This window comes from Mus caroli, unplaced genomic scaffold (genome assembly GCF_978045245.1).
Source record: "Mus caroli unplaced genomic scaffold, Mus_caroli_1 scaffold_18, whole genome shotgun sequence".
NCBI classification, from domain to species: domain Eukaryota; kingdom Metazoa; phylum Chordata; class Mammalia; order Rodentia; family Muridae; genus Mus; species Mus caroli.
Genome location: NW_028227273.1, coordinates 61,623,277 through 61,639,944, shown reverse-complemented (window position 1 = coordinate 61,639,944; position 16,668 = coordinate 61,623,277). Strand labels below are relative to the sequence as shown.

At 49.5% G+C, this 16,668-nt stretch overlaps 1 protein-coding gene across 1 annotated transcript in view; it reads right to left on the bottom strand.

Annotated features, from left to right (window-relative positions):
- Brd4 (bromodomain containing 4) overlaps positions 1 to 16,668 on the bottom strand; it is an 82,399-nt gene that overhangs the window by 1,616 nt on the left and 64,115 nt on the right. The window contains 12 exon segments of the mRNA XM_021186439.3: positions 141 to 384; positions 467 to 672; positions 796 to 926; positions 1,009 to 1,171; positions 1,271 to 1,383; positions 3,084 to 3,677; positions 4,269 to 4,638; positions 4,760 to 4,812; positions 13,209 to 13,319; positions 14,372 to 14,667; positions 15,033 to 15,232; positions 16,191 to 16,400. Of these exon segments, the coding sequence (XP_021042098.1) occupies positions 141 to 384; positions 467 to 672; positions 796 to 926; positions 1,009 to 1,171; positions 1,271 to 1,383; positions 3,084 to 3,677; positions 4,269 to 4,638; positions 4,760 to 4,812; positions 13,209 to 13,319; positions 14,372 to 14,667; positions 15,033 to 15,232; positions 16,191 to 16,400 (2,691 nt within the window).

Genomic DNA, 16,668 nt, shown 5'->3' with positions numbered 1-16,668 from the left:
TGCATAGCTCCAGTGCTGTTCCCTTACACCCATCCTGGGCTCACTGCCTACTCTTCTCTCCCTGGGTCCTAGGACCTTTATTCCCAGAATCTCCACGGTAGACTCCCGCCCAAAAGTTCCCACCAGGTCCCCCTACTCACTGCCTCCCTGCGCCTCCGCTCCTGCTCTCGTTTCCGGGCCAACTCCCTCTGCTGGTCCAGCATAGACTGGGGCTGGGAGCTCTGGGCCTGGGGGGCAGAGGCAGCGGCCACAGCAGCTGCCTGCTGCTGCTGCTGCTGCTGCTCCTGTCTCTGCTGCTGCTGCTGCTGCTGCTGCTCCTGGCGCCGTCGTGCCTCCTCATGGGCTCGACGTGCCTGTTCCAGCGCATCTTCATCCTCTCGGCTCCTGGGCAGAGCGGGGCCCCAGGTCAGCCTGGAGCCCAGTATGGCCCTGGGAGCCCCAGTGCCCTGCATGGACCCCAGCCCACCTCATGCGCTCCTGCCTCAGCCGCTCCTTCTCCTTCTCTGCATGCTCAGCTTGAGCCTTCAGGGCCTTTTCCCTCTCCTCCTTCTCCCGAGCAGCACGGCGGAAATGCTCAAAGCTGTCACTTGAGGACTTGGCTGTGGAGGATGGGGTGGTCGGATGCTTCTGTACCAGGCTGGCCCAGGAGCCCATGTTCTTTATTTTCAGGTCCTATATAGGTAGAGGTCAAGAGGCAGGTGAGGGCCTGCTGCACAGGGTACGTCAAGAAGCTTATGCCCAACCAAAGTAATCGCCATAAGATGAGAGCACTGAAGCACCTACCACCCCCCTTACCTTTTTGGGTGCCACTGGTGTTTTTGGCTCCTGCTTCTGTTTGTCCTTGTCAGGGGCCCCTGGTGGGGGTGCACTCTGTTCTGGAGGCCGGATCACAGGCCTCCCTATGTCTACAGGCTTCATCTCAGGCCCTAGAATTGAGAAACAATATGTGAGTCTGGGTCACCTGGAAGGCACACAGGTTACCAAGATGCAGGCAGAGAGGACACTCACGCTGGGGCAGGTGGACTGGGGCCTTGATGTTCTCTGGGTGCTTGGGGGGCTCTGGTCGAAGTGAGGTGCTGAAAGGCTCGCTGCGAATGATTGGTGAGTGAATCTTCTCCTCCTTTACTACCACCAAGGGCTGGGGCTGGACGACTGAAGGTGGTCGCAGCTCCTGGGACAGCATAGGCACGGCAGCCGGTGAGGCAGGTGGGCATCCCTGGCCTTGGCCCATGACTGGCCCTGGGGGCTGTGGCTCAGCCCTGCCCTTTACCTGCTTCTTAGGCTGGACGTTTTGCTGGGGAGGAGACTGATGGGTCAGGCTCTGGAACTGTGGCATCTGAGGGGAATGTATCATAAGCGGAGAGGGAGCCTCACGCAGATGACCTAGGGGACAAGAGCTGTGTCAGAGAGCTGGTGTGCAGGCTACTAGCCCTGGGCCGCTGGGATCTTGAGAAGAGAATAATAAAAGGAATATCATGTGGTCCAAAGAAGCTGAAAGAATGAAAACCTACAGTATCTACTATAACTGGGTAAGGATACGACATGGCCTTCCTTCCTGGGGAACTGGAGAAGCTGAGTCTCGTACATTCCCATGTAGTTTGTTCTCTACTTGAATCCCAGCTAGAAAGGGGCTGTGCCACCTGTCATAGCTCAGCTAGCTATAGTCCAGAGTAGTCCTCCAGGTTCCACTTCTAAGCCACCATACTAGTATACGATCTTACTCTGATAATATCCCTCTCCTCCAGTGTAATATACCTATTTTGGCAGACCCAAAGAAGACCATAATATCTTATGTGGGCAGACCCTTGGCTCCACTGTTGGGCCAGCAGCAAAGACCAGTAGGCTGCATTCTGTCAGATTTTTTTCTTTTCTTACATCCCAGCTTATCAGGACCCTGGTTCCACGTGTCTGTAGTTCACAGGTAAATAAATGTCTGTGACAGTGTGTTGGCTGTGTTAGTGCTATCAAGTGCACCTGTTGAGGCTGATCTGAACAACAGAAGACTCTCTGGTCTATGGTTTTGCTGGTAGCTTTGGAGAGCTGGCCTAGCAGTTCAAGGATGGTGCTGGGAATTGGTTGGGTGCCCATCTGTGTCTCTGACAACTTGGTTTTTGGCCCCCGAGCTGTCAGCTAGGTTCCAACTCATATGACTCCTTAGGGATCTTAGGTGGGGCCCTAAGACAAAGTAGAGGGAGGTTGTAAGTTGTTGGCCTAGGGTGCCCAAAGCTGGTTCTCTACCTTCCTTCCAAAGGATGAGATCAGCACAGCCAGATGGGTGGCCAGGCCCAGAGAGAACCAACAGCTGCACCCAGCTCAGGGCATGCAACAATTTGTTTGCCCCTTGGTAGCGTGTGTTAAGTATAGGAGCAGTTACAGCCCTACTTTGATGCTCAATTTGCAGGCAGCACTTAGTTTAATTCAACCCCATGCAAACAACATGGTGTATATACAGTGCTGAGCCCAGGAACCTGACCCGCAAAGGTAAGATGTTGCTGTAAGCTTTGACTGGAACATTGTCTAGTCAGGGATGGGCAGAGCATTTTGGTTATCAACAACTGAAAGTCAAATGTGCCATAAAAACCAAAGGGTATGGCCCAAACAACACTGCTGATGAATGGAAAGTCTGCACTACAGACAGACAGGTTCCTGAGTCGATTCTGCTTATGTCCCAGCCATATTCACCTACATGGGCCAATCAATGCCACCTGGGACTCGCAGGGTTCAGTGCAGAGATTGGCTATTCCCCAAACTATTCTCTAACTCCCAACTTGTTTACCAAATTATCCCCTGCTTAAATCAGGGTCACCTCTAAGAAACGTTCCCTGATCCTGAATGTTTAGATATGGTGCCTTGACTGGCTCCTGCCAGTCAAGGAAGGTTTCTTTCTGAATTATTTCTGCTTGTGAACAAGACAAACAGCCTGATAAATACGGAACAGAGGCATGATACTCCAATTACACAGTGCCTACCAGGGTTTGGCTCTGAACTCACTGAAGCCTGAACCACAACTAACAGTGCATTGTTAGAGTAAGACACCCCCCGCCCCCCCCCCCCCCCCCCGTATAAGCAAGGGGACTACTCACCAGCTGAGTAGGGGTCTGACTTGTGGTGCCGGGGGGAAGGGTGATGCTGGATGACTTGCTGGGGCTTGGCAGGCTGTGGTGGGGGGGGCTGCTGTCCTGGGGGTGGGTGAGTAGGTTGCTGTCCTGGGGGTGGTGGGGGCTGCTGAATATGAGCAGAAAAGGGCATGGATGGCAAGTGAACTGGTCGTGGTGGAGGCTGGTGTTGTTGCTGGGGTGGTGGCTGTGGCTGAGGAGGTGGTGGTGGTGGTGGCTGTGGCTGGAGCTGCTGCTGCTGCTGCACAGAAGGGTGGGGTGGAGGCGGCAAAGGCGGTGGGGGTTGGGACTGCACCTTCACGGAAGGGAGTAGTGGTGTGGGAGGCTGCACCTTCTGCAGCTGCTGTAGGTACAACTGCATCTGCATGGAGGTGAGGGGTGGGGCAGGTGGCTCTTCATCCTCCAGCAGCACTTGGGGGGGCTGAGCCATAGGTGGTTGTGGGAGCAGGGGGGGCTGGGCCAGGGCAGGGGACACAGCTGGGGGTCGGGCAGGCTTTGGGGGCAGAGCAGCAGCTCGGTTGCTGGGCCGAGATGGTTGTTGGGGCAGCGCATTGTGCAAAGCTGGAATAAACAACAAACAAACAAAATAGACATGAAGCTTTAGTTCCTTTGGTTCTGGATTGGTGTTTCTGTCTACCCTGACCTTGTCCTAATATCAAGCCCACCTTCTGTTCTTCTGGTCCACAAGCTTCTACAGACAGTACAAGAAGACAGCTCTCAGGAGGCCTGCAGGCCTTCCTTAGCCATCCTGCCCTATATTCTGTGTCCCTGACCTTTCCTCCTTTTTCTGCACAGACCTTCAGGCCCCACTACAGGCCTTTGATATCTGCTCACAGACTTTCATCAGCTTGTCAAGAGAGTAAACATCCCCAATTCTCCGTCTCTTCCCTTCCATCCATGTTCTCCAAATCCCACAGGGTTAATGATGAAAATGAGTATGTCTCTTCCATGCCCTAAACCAGGGCTGCAGACAGGTCCAATTTTTGCTGATCTAACGTAATGCCTGGCCCCAAAGAATTAAACTACAATCTTCCGGCACATCAGTCGTATCCCAGAGAAGCAACCGACTCAATCACTGAAGAGGATGCTCAGAGTAACTGATGATGATGCAGTAGAACCAAGGTGGCAAAAGGAGAGATAGCCATGGCTCACCTGGAGGAGAGACCACAGCATGCTGGTTGAGATGGGGTGGAGTGCTGTGCTCAGGTGGCTGGGGCAGGTGAGGAGGCAGCTCCGGCTGCGGCAGGTGCAAGATGGGCTGAGTGAAGTGACCAATAGGGTCAAAGACACTGCCTGGCAGCTGTGGTTCCAGGACGGGGACCTGGGCAGTGATGAAGGGGGGAGGCGAGGACTTCATCGCTGGGGCAGTCTGCTGTGGCATGGAGGGCGGAGGTGGTGGGGGTGGAGGTTGCTGCTGCTGCTGCGGAGGTGGGGGTGGAGGAGGCTGCTGTGGAGGTGGGGGCGGCTGCTGGGGCACAGGAGCTGGGGCTGGCTGCATCTGTGGATGGTGATGGTGATGATGCTGCAGGCAGACAGAGAGGCACCCGGGCTGATGTCAGACAGGAGAAATCAGCCTGCATCAGATCCACAGTACCGGCTCAGCCAGCTACCACTGAAGGAGGAGATACCAGTGAAGCACATACCTTTTTCTGGTCCCTCCCAGTGTGCCCCTTCTTTTTTGACTTGGGAGCCATCTCTGCAGAGAAAAGAAAAAGTAGTGAGGCTCTGGGCAAGAGATCATGAATTGGCCTTGGACGAAGAAGACATGGACATGGGGCATTTAGGACAAGGGTTGGTAACACTGAAAATGCATCTGAATTGGGCCATCATAGGGAGAAAAAGATGTGTGGCGTGTCACCTATCCATCTACCTGTAGCTTTTCCAAGGAACTGTGACTGAAAATGCCTTAACAAGCTCCAGACCACAGGCATAAGAAAAGGGCAAGGCTTGAGACTTCACCATCTCCCCATTTCACGAGTCATACCTTGGCTGAGAGTGTCAGCACACTCTGTGTTATAACTTGCCACGTTCTGGAATAACTCTGGATATTTGCAACGACCCCAGTTGAGACAAGCTGAGAACAAGGCTTCATCCAAATACTGAGGGCAACCAATCAGGACCCACAAAGCTGAGTCAGCAATCTAGGGTCTCTGGTAGACTTGTGTGCTCAGGTGGTCCTTGCCTCAGAGTAAGGAGATGAGGCTGGGACTTCGAAAGCCTAACTCTGACCGGAGCCATAGAGTGGGAAAGGAAAGTGACCCTGGATGAGACCACAGAGGGGATACCTTTTGGTTATGGTTAAGGGACAGGATATCCTCCCCAGAATGACCATGAACAAACACGGCAGGGGCTCACTGCCAAAGAGATAGCACTGGCCCCCTTTCTCTTCCTTGGACAAGACAGATGTCAGTGACCCTTCTCTGGACAGTCGACGTGCACAGAAAGAAGGCAATGTGTATCCTGGCTCCTTAAGAGGCTGAAGGCCAATGCTGTATGTGTGCAAGGGTGCCTTTCTCTGTTAAGCTGGTTAAAAACCTAAGTTCATACCTCTGCCTCCATCTAAGAGTTTATAGGGAATTTTTGGCAACTGGATACTCCAGGAGAGGGATAACACCTTGGCCAGTACTCTTGGGCTGACAAACAATACAAATACCAATCAACCAGGTTGGAGGCTGAGCCTTTCAGGTAACTGTGACTAGAAGTCACTTTTGTGTCTGTTCTGGCCTTCCCCAAGCACCTTGTCAGAACCCCAGCTCTTGCTCATGGCTGTGCTGTGAAGTGTACAGTCCCTGAGGTGCAGCATTCAACAGAATGATGGCACCCTGTACCCTGCAAGAGCGCACCACTCCACGCAGTACTGACAAAACACAGGCACAGACCTCAGCAGCCACAAACATGTCCTCACACAAATGAGGACACCTAGCTCATGAGACCCAAGGCTGAGCCCAAATTTGGATGCCAGAAAGCAGAGTTCTTACAACTCCTTGGGGGTCAGTAGAAGAAATTTGCAAGAGAGCTTCTTACAAGGAAGACATTCAAAAGGGGACTGTTGGAAAGATTTGTAGAATCAGGGCTAGGCATTTGACTATTTAGAATGTAGAAACAGCACCAGCTGCAGAACTCACCAGAAGAACTTGTATGACAGGGGATACACAACAGTTAAAGACCAATGATTCAGGATTGGTGTGTGTGTGTGTGTGTGTGTGTGTGTGTGTGTGTGCTGGAAAAGCCATTAGACAGGCTTCTCTATTAGCATTTCCGGTGTCATTGTAAGAAGAGTGGAGTGGGCAGGGTGATAGACAGGGATTTGGGGAGAGCTGCCCTACAAAAATGCTGAGTGTGCTCCAGGAGATGAAGCTGAACCACTCTGCTCTATCACAGGTGAAAAGCTTTGGAGATGGCACCAGATGCTGAACTGAGTGGGGAGATGTCTGGGTAGGAGCGAGGCTTGCTTCCTTCCTCGTGTCTAATAACACTGAACATTGTTTTCCTACTCACACAAAGGGAAAATACTTCCTCTCACCACCTGCCTTCAGTTATGGACTACAAGACTAGGCATGGGACCAAGAGCAGTGGACAAAGGGGTTCTAGGAAATCTCAGCGGAACTGCAAAGGTCACAGGAGTCTTCTGGGACTCATCTTCAGAGTGGAAATGGACGTACCAGGCAGCCCTCTGGGCCCAGGTGAGACTAGTGGAGCTGAAATGTGTTGCGAGGCAGCCCTATGTAGCTCCTATAGCCCAATCCTTGGGTTGGGTTACCAGTAAGAAGACAAGACAGTAAGTGCACAGCTTCATGACACACCAGCCCAGACACCCCCACACAAAACTCTCTAGAAAGGGTTACATGGAGATGGCCTCAAACACTGTGTCATCTTTATTCCATAACAATCTTAGACTCCAACACAAATTTCATCTTTACATAGGATGGTATTGTACAAAGTAAAATGATTTTTGTAAACTTGGATTAAAACACTGATTTCAACCCCAGCCCGGCCCCACTTGAATGAAGGAGACAGGTTTAAGGGCAGGGCAATTAAGGAGAGAAGCCCTCCACTGTCCTTGCTGGCTCCCCAACAGGATCCCACAGTCAGCTGGTATACTAAGGCTTTCCAAGGGGACCTCCCATTGCCCGGGAACAGAAAACTACCAACAAGGAAGAACAGGTGGGACACTGTCCTTTCTGGCTGTGTTTCCAGGGTACCAAGTACAACTTTTAAGTCTAAAGATCTTTCAAGTTCAACAGGTCCTGAGTGTTCCTATCACAGTAGGCACACATAGCCAGGGATGGGATTCAGGATAGCAAAGAGTACTCTACAGGGAAAGTTGCCCTGTATGTATGCACGTGTGTAGACAGGGTGTTGGGAGGGGAAAGGGAGGCACATAGCCAAGATACGGTGGGAATATAGGCCACCATTTGGTCCAAGATAGCAAAAGCTTCCCAGAAAGATAATGCCAACAGTTTTCCCAACTGTCCTGTGGGAATCTCTGGGCAAGAAGTCTCCCCTCCCCCCAATTCCAGCCAAGCCAAGTTCATTGGGAATACGTCAGGCACAGGCCAAAGGGCAGCTCAAAATAGTACATTTGGCAAAAGGAGCTATCTTGAAGCTAGACACACAGAGGACTTGGAATGGCCTAAGAACTCAGCAGCAGCATCTTGGGGTGGGGTGGGGGAGGTCACTGGATGTTCTAGGGAGTCTGAGACCCAAAGGCCATATCAGATAGAGGGCAGCAAGCAACCCTTGAATATGGAAACTCCGGAATCTGGGAAGGTACATGGCACCACCGCAGTCTCATTTTAGCCCCAGGGGAAGACAAGCTCCAAGGTGTCTGAGACAGTTCTCTCAGAAGTACATTAAGGAAAAAAAGAAAAAAGACAGAAAGAACCCACTAAATGGGGCTTTTTATGTCAGGCAGTTTTCTGATGGGGTGCTAGATCTGTGATTAAAAAAAAAAAAAAAAGGGCCAGGGCCAGTTTTCAGGGAAGAAAAACAAAACAAAACAAACCCCAAACAAACAAACAAACAACCCAGCCTACTTTGGTTTGTTTCTGGAAAGGTTTGGATGATATGGTCTATTCTTGCCTCCATAGCTGCTGTCATTATTGGAAGCTAAAGATGAGGATAGCCGTGATGGCAACGGAACTTGTTGAGGCACTGTAGGCAGTTCACAAGTAGCCATGTTATTTTTCTTGCCCACTTCCCAGATCCTGACCTGGTTTGGCAGTGGGACTGCATGTCCCTCCCCAGCAACCTTGAAAGGTATTTATTTTTCTTTTGTGATGAGGAGAGAAGACCAAAGAACTTGGGGAAGTGTTCACTGGGTTACTTGAACTTTTAGTACTCTACGGGAACAATAGAGACTGAAGGAGAATTCAGGAGGCTATGTGCCAGGTAAAGCTGGTCACAGCTTCCATCTGATCATGCCAACCAGGGTGGCCCCACATGGGAGGTCACAATGTTCATCCTCAGGGTGAATTAGCTTTCCTGGGCTAAAGTCACTGCCAGGTCTGGAGTCTCAGAAAAAGATGGAAGGGACGAAGAGAGGAAACACACTGTATCAGGCTTTGCACACAGAGCAGCACCACATGTATGCATAGAGGAGGATTATTATCACCCTCGAGGAGATGCCACCCACCCAGAGGACCCCAGATGACCAGGGAGGCTGGGCAGGATAGCCAGGCAGTCTTTGTACAGAGAGGCCCAGGCAGCAGGCCAGCCAGGCAGCCTTCCTGAAGGTGAAACTAGGTGTGTGCTGCTGGACATGACTAATCCACCCCAGGGGATAGGCCCAGGGCTCTGAGCAATTCCATAACTTGATGGAGTCCTGTCCCTTTCACAGAAGAAAATGGGACTTAAGCTATAGCTCGCTGGGAAGGAATCTGGAACTGAAGACCGTTTTATTAAGAGTCCGTGTCCAATGATTAGGCAGGACCTAATAGAGGGAGAAAGAAACCAGTCAGTGTGAGAGAATGGTGTGGAATGCACCGTTCAAGTTACAAGAACAGAAGAATTGCAGACTGGGCCAGCTTCTGTGCCCTAGTGACTGAAAGGGCTCAAGAAAACCTTGTTGGAAACCAAGAGCCCCATCCTTGACTGGCCTGCCTTGGCAGGGATGGATAAATCTACACCATAGAAAGGCCTCAGTGTATGTACAAGTCTCTAAAATTGTTTGAAGCTTGTCTGCACTTCTAAACAAAACTGATTCTGCTAATGAGTTCCATGTCCCCTGACTATGTATACTGGTATTTTCTTTACTCCTGAAGTCCCTCTTACATGTGAGAGGTGCTCACTGACCCCAAGCTATCTCACCAGCCAGGTGTGTCAAAAGTCATCAGGAACCAGCTAACAGTTTTTCAGAAAAGCAAAATACCAACCCTTTCTCATAGAGTGGTCAGAGAAGAAAAGCCCCCAACTAAAAAAAACTTCCCACTGAGGAAGGCATAGAGCAGAGCCATTTCTGTCTATTTCCACATCTCTATTAAAAGCAAATTGGTGACATAACAATTGTTGAGGGAAGGAAGAGGTCAAAGAGGCCTTGTCCTTTCCATCCTTTTTCAGGACATCCAATATGGCTTCTGGTCCAGAGAGGGGTCTGGACTGGTTCCCACATGTAGCAGAGTGGCGCCACTGCTGGAATTATAAATGTTACAATCCCTAGTCCCAGAACATGCCTGGGAAAACCCCGCCCACTCAGCCACATTCCAAAGCTGGCCCTCACCCTGGGGAAGCCCCAATCAATCCCTTCAAACTCCTGTGCTTCTGGAGGTGCCACCTGGCTCAGTACGTTTTCTACTCTCAAGAGGCCTTACCCCTTTTTGAAGTAATTGTCACATTCTGACAGCAGGATCACTATACCCCTGAAGGGAAGAGTCTCAAAGATCTTGGGGCCAGGGAGCTGAAGCTGGCTCCCTGATCAGAGCCTCTAGAGTGTGTCTCACTGCCCCTGTCTGCACTTCCCAGCTCCAGCCTTTCCAAAACACCACGCATTCCTCTTTACCCTGGAGCTATTAAGGAACACCCACATGTTCCAATCCTGGGAAAAGGAAGTAAGACTAAAATAGCTGGACCGTGCTCTTGCATGAACAGGCTGCGCTTCCAGAGCCTTCTCACTGTATGGCTCCAATCCCACTCCAGGCCAGGCAGCTGAGGCACACTATAGGGGTGACTCCAGAGTGGATGTACATAATCAGCTATGTAGCTACCTATACTCATAAAGACCTGTGGAAAATTAATGAGGAGAACCAGATATTAGCAATATAATGAAAGAATTTTATGAAGGATGATCTGATTCTATACTGGTGACTGGGAGTTCTGGGAAAGGAGAGCCACAGTGTCTTACACCGACTTTCCCCGCTCAAGTTTGAAGACTTCCTAAAGTTGAAGGGAGTTACACCTGGGACTTATTCTGTTTATTCTAACACGGAACCAGTAAGCAGTTCCAGACTCAAGCTAGAGTCAAAGCTCAATGAAAAACAGAACAGCCCAACTACAAATAACTGGGTTCAAGACAAATGTCTGTCACGAAGGGCCACTGGTGCAGCTGCTACACATGGAGGATCACATAGCGGCTGGAATCCAGCCAGTAAAGCATCCCAGCCATCGTCAGTGTGGTCTAACCCTATGTGTTCTTGTGCACCTCTAGCCCTTACTGAATGCTTCTCTTCAGTTACTTTAGATCATCTGTATCACCGGGGCCATGGCAGTACAACTGACCCTTAGAACAAATAACAAAAATAGGCCCCATGAGAAATTTTAGCTTTAATTCAAGTAGAAAAATAAGAACATGAAAAACATAAACTACACCCAAAGACCAAAGTGAACCATCTTCCACCATCTCTACCTTGGTCTCCTGACATGGTAGCACCACTTGTTAGAGAGGCTGAGATGGCTGGGCTTCCTGGACCCAGGAGATCAGCTACTAGAGCATTCACCTACCTCTGCACTCCAAATACCACAAACTGCAGTACCTGTGTGGTATGAGGAGACAGAAGATGTTTTACTGGGATATGCACGTGTCCATGGACGACCATGTCTTTTTGTGTCTTATGTGGGGTTCTAAAACAAAAGCTCATGTCAACAGCTTCACAAGACAGCACTCTGTACATAGTAGGAAATAAAAACTAGTGGTCTGAACGAAGACAAGTGGAGGCCAGCCAAAACTGGGAAGGATATCATCTGGAATGAAGGAGAGGTTCAGCCCAGGCAGCCAAAATGGTCAGGGTCCATAGCCAAGGCCTAGAAGTCTGTGATCAGCAGCTCCGTGACTTTAAACCCCACCCTCCTTCCCGCCAGGCCAGCCGTTCCCAGGGCTCTCGGGTTACTTGTTGCACAAGCTTTCTACTTAAGAGGCGGGTTAGGGGAAAAAAAAGTTTTCTTTCTGTAACAGTAGCAAAAAGCTGCTGGAAATGCCATCATGACAGCCATCAAGGAAAGACAGATGGAGGGCACTCATGTGGGACCATAGGAGGACTACCACTCAAAGAAGAGGGATATGGGGGCAGTGGCTCAAAAATACTTGTGTGTGGGGTCAGGGTCCTCTAAGATCCCAAAGGTAAGCCAAGATGTTTAGCATCAGGTTAGGGTCAGTCTCTGGGATTGTCATTTAAACACTTGGATTCTTAGAAAAGAAGGCTGCAAAATCTTAGGAGGGACAATCTAGAAAATACAACACCCCGCCCCCACCTCCCCCCAAAAAGAAAGAGAGAAAACAGAGGAAAGGCAAATCTAAAGCTTGACTGGCAATAAAAGTGAAAAGTCAGTGACCACCAAGAATGCTAATGGAGCCCTAAGAATACATCTATTCACCCCATTCACCCTGCTCAAGGTGGTGGCCCCAGTTCAAGGAATGGCTCAGGGCCAGCATTTCCCAGCAGGCCTAGGATGCAGCTCCCCCTGCTGGTTCATGGGAATGTGAGGCAAGGTATTTTAGAATGAACAGGGAAAATAATAAATGGGGGGGGGGGGGGGGGGAGACCATCTAATTTGCACATGCTGCGGAACAAATGCAGAACAAACCATTTAATGGATTACATTTTCTTTGTAAATACATTGCTCATCAAGTAAAAGGCAGTACAGAGACCTGTTCAGGGAAGGCCCAAGCCTACTCCATGGCCCACAAAAAAATGTTTCCTCCCTCTAACTCCCAGTTTCTGTGTACAGTGTGAGACAACAAAGCTCATCCTTGCTGTTGTAAGGGAGCCTTGACTTTCCTTGACATGATCCACAAGTCAAAGATCCATGGAAGACTGCCAGGAGCCTTTTCCTCCACAGGCCACTATAGACCTCACACATTGAGACCCCAGGGCTAGCTCATAGTGGACTTTATCTTCTCAGCAAATGGAACCTGCCCCGCCCAGAGGTAACAGCACTCGCATGACCATGCATCAGGCAACCTAAGTACACCATGCCTGCCGTCTTCCCCATCTTTCCCTTGAGGTCAATGTGAGAAAACTAAAGAAAAGTACACTTCTGGGAAAGCAATCTGTTCCCATCATTACCACCTGCCCTCACCTCCAGAGCAACTCCAGAGTAACTGGTGCTCAGAACAAAGGAACTGAACACCATTATAGAGGCCCACAGAGAACAGGGATCAGTAGAAGAGCAGGACATACATGTAGTTAAAGCAGATCAGGGAACAGACAACACAAAACAGCAGTAAACACATTGTGGAAAGGAAGAAAATGGCTTTTTCCATAATGTAAGCTCAGGCCACAGACAACAGAGCTCAAAACAGACTGATCATGCAGGCTGTCAGATATAGGTGGCTTGGCTCTACTCTGCTAAAATGTAGTTCCATGACAACTACAAGGCCAGAATACTGGAAGGGGAGTGGGGATATTCCAACCCAAGGCTGATGGGACCCCCAATACCTGCAGTCCTCAAGGTCTACCCACTACCCAGATGGAGAGAATAGAGTGCTGCTACACTGGGGATCTTGCCACTCTGCAGGGAGAAGTTAACGTGATGAATGGGTGGACAGAAGAGCCCAGGCAGTTCTCAGTGGCCATCAACTCTGGGCTGGACAAAGGACTGAGATAGTACCAGGGATGAGTGGTGTAGTTTGATAAGATGTTTAAACAAGAATCAGCTAACCTGTTTCAGAGTCTTCACTGTCAGAGGAGCTAGATTCGCTGGTGCTCTCCGACTCAGAGGATGAGAATCCCTTCATCTTGGAAGAACCAGCAATCATGTCAACTTTTTCAGCTGCAACCCAAATAACAGAACTGCATCAGAAAGGATACCAACCCAGACAGTTGCTGCTAGCCACAGTGTATTCCCAACTACCCAGAGGAAGGACCAGTGAGAAGTCTAAACCCTGTAGGCTTAAAGACTGCTCCTGACAACAACTACCAACCCAGATTCTGAGTAGTTCCAAGGTTCTCATTGGTAGTCCACTCCACACTAGCTGAAACATAGCATTGTGTTGCAATTTCAAGGCCTCATCAAGCTCTTTTATAATACCCTCTGAATGGTCTCTCATAGACTCAGAAGACCAGGAAGAGCAGTGAGCAGTAATTTTTTCAAACAGGTTATCTGCTGTGCCCAGAGCACAGCAAAACAAGCAAAGAGAGTCTCAGAGTTCCAGGGTTCTCAAAGCTTTCCTGTTAAGTTGCGAGAGTAAAGCACCGAATATCAGATTCAGGGGATTCAGAGCAAAGTTCTGAGGACTTAGAAGTTAGCACAGGCTAAGAAAGCAGTATATAAAAAATATTTTGACACACATCCTAAGCTAACTAAATCCTCTAGTACTAAGTGGAAAGTTACATGCCAATGTGAGGCATAAGATAAAAGAGGTGTCTGGAAGGCTGATGGCAGGGATGGGGTGGGCATCACCTCTGCTAGCAAGGTGGGGCTCAGTACTGAACGAACACCAGTTAAAAGGACAGCCAGACACCTCTTTCTCCTGGCCTCACCTCAACTGAGGTGAGAGATCATTTTTGGAGAAAACTGTATGGCTAACAACTAGAGATGAAAACAGCTTCTACTCAGAGCAAGTCTCAAAAAACAGCTGATTCAGGTAGGTTTCAGCCAGCCACCAAAGAGGCCTAGAAAGGCATGACAATCCAGGGTCTGGTGCAGTGTCATTCTTAGGGTTTCTATGGTAAACACATAGAATTCATAACTCACTCTCTCTTCCTCTCCGCCGCACCCTCCCTCCCTCTGTGTGTGTGTAGCTTCATTGTAGAGTGCTAAGTCAGAAGAGAGTTGAGGGTTTCCATGGGAAGGACCCCTATACCAAGAGTTCTCAACTATACCTTGAGGTTTCCTTTTCTTCCGCAAACAGGAGGTGACATATCGCTCCAACTCTCGTAGTGTAGATGGCTTCAGGGTCTCAAAGTCAATCTCAATCTCATCGGGGTTGGAGTTTTTAAGTGATGGTTCCCTCGACTGAATTATGTGTACTACACGGCCTAGCTTCTCACCAGGAAGTTTGTTGATATCTAGACTTAGCTGCCGCTTCTCCTCATAAGACATGGGCTTACACTTGTCCTCCTCTTCTGATTCATATGTGGGAGGCGGCTTGGTCTTCGTGGGTACTGGTTCCTTCTTGCTATGAAGGGATGAGATTTACAGTTAAGAATGGGTTCCCTGACAAAAGCTGCACAAATCCCTCAGAATGTATGTGGTTAAGTGACTTCCCGCTCTCAACAGGGAACGACCAGAAAGACCAGAGTGAACTTGGGCGGGCTACAGAAGCTGCAACTGCATAATGGCTGCCTACTGTGCCCTCTCTGGTCAAGCACTGAGTCACCAAAGCATGTTAAGGGAAAAAACTGAGGGGGAAGGAACAGCTAAGTGTGTATGATAGGGCACCAACCCAGACTGGTGACTGAAGCCAACAGGGTTGTCTTCCTCCCTACCAAGCATTTTTTGGGATCACCACTCCCAAAGATGGAAAAACTGGGAAACACAGACCTCACATTGCTGTTGCTGCTGTTATTTTTCTTTGTCTTTTTAGGAGGAAGTTCCTTGGTTTTGCTTTTTTTATTTTCCTCCACTTCTTCTTTCTTTTTGTGCTTTTCCTTTTTCTTTTCCTTCTTGTCCTTCTCCTTTTTCTTTGGTTTGTTCTGCTGGGGCTGTGATAGGGCTGCAAGCTGCTCATGCACGGCTTTGAGCTGTGGAACAGAGTGAAGGAGAGAGGAAGAGAGGGAGAGAGGGAGAGGGAGAGAAAAGAGGAGAAAGAGAGAAATTAATTAATTAATTACAACCAGGCTGGGCATGATGGTACAGGCCTATAATCAATCCCTTCCTACATCTGAGAGGCAGAGGTAGGTGGATCTCTTTGAGTTACTAGCCAGCCAGGGTTACACAGTGGGAACCTGCCTCAAATGCAAACCAACCCACCCACTACCAGGACTAAATGTTCTTCTCACTACCTAAACCCTGGAGGATAGCTCTGTACCATGTAAAACTGTATGCCTGAGTGTTGAGTTGCGGGTATGGTAGCAGCAGAGAGCACACTGGCTTCCTGCCACATTAATGAGATCCCTAAGGTGTGCTTACCCACGCCTTGATCTCCAAGGACTGCTACCGTCCTCCACAGCAGCAGAGAAGTTGAATAGCCTGACAGATGCTAAATCTCCTGGCTATCTTAGTCCCAGGATGTTTCGGGGATGAAGGCTTCTTCTTTTTTTTTTGTGGTTCCACATGGGAGAGGTTTATTGTGCAGAGGTAGAGGGGCAGCGAAGAGGGTAGAAGGGCAGAGAAGAGGAAAGGGGGGGGGGGGGAGAGAAAGAGGAGAGAGAGGGGGGAGGAGAGGGAGGAAGGAGGGATGAAGGTTTCTAAGGGTTAGGTAAAGAGTAAACTGAAACACTAGGGCTTGGTGACTAACTCAAAGGTAAGATTATTGTAGACAAACAGCCCCAGGATCCTGAAGTCTATTCTCACAGAAAATGTCCATATCTCACCCCTACTCAAAACACACAGCATATCTATCTGTAGGAATAACATGCTGCTGAGAAAGGAAATGCCACAAGGAGCTTTTTAAAAAGGTAGAGTTGACAACATCTCTTAGAAACCCGTGAGAAACTAACTACTACCCTGGCTTCTGCACATAAAACCAGGTTCCCTCACCTGTTCCTGGAGCTCAGCCAGCCGCTGGGCTCGCTCTTCCTCAGAGTCGTCAGTGGAGCTGTCGCTGTCGGAAGAACTGTCACTGCTGCTGTCACTAGATGAGGGTGGGGCTACCACCTTTGTAGGGGGTGGCACTGCAGGAGAGGACACTGTAACAACTGGCTCTTCAGGCTCATCAGGCATCTTGGCAAAGCGCATTTCAAACACATCCTGGGGAGAGAAAGCCACGCTCATGTGGGTGCTCAGCCCTAGGAATGCCTAGGACCAGATTTGTTCCTTGGAGGAAACAGTGACCAAAGTTTAAAAAAAAAAAAAATCTAGTCTTCTGAGAACCTTAGTTTGAGGGTTCTTAGTAAGTGTTAGGACATGAGCAAGACCCCCAGAGAACATGCCCAGACCTCCTTCCAGGTCTGTAGCTCTCTGACATGAGGTTTTGCTGGCCTCCTACATAGAGAAAAGAATGCTGGAAAGGCTCTGA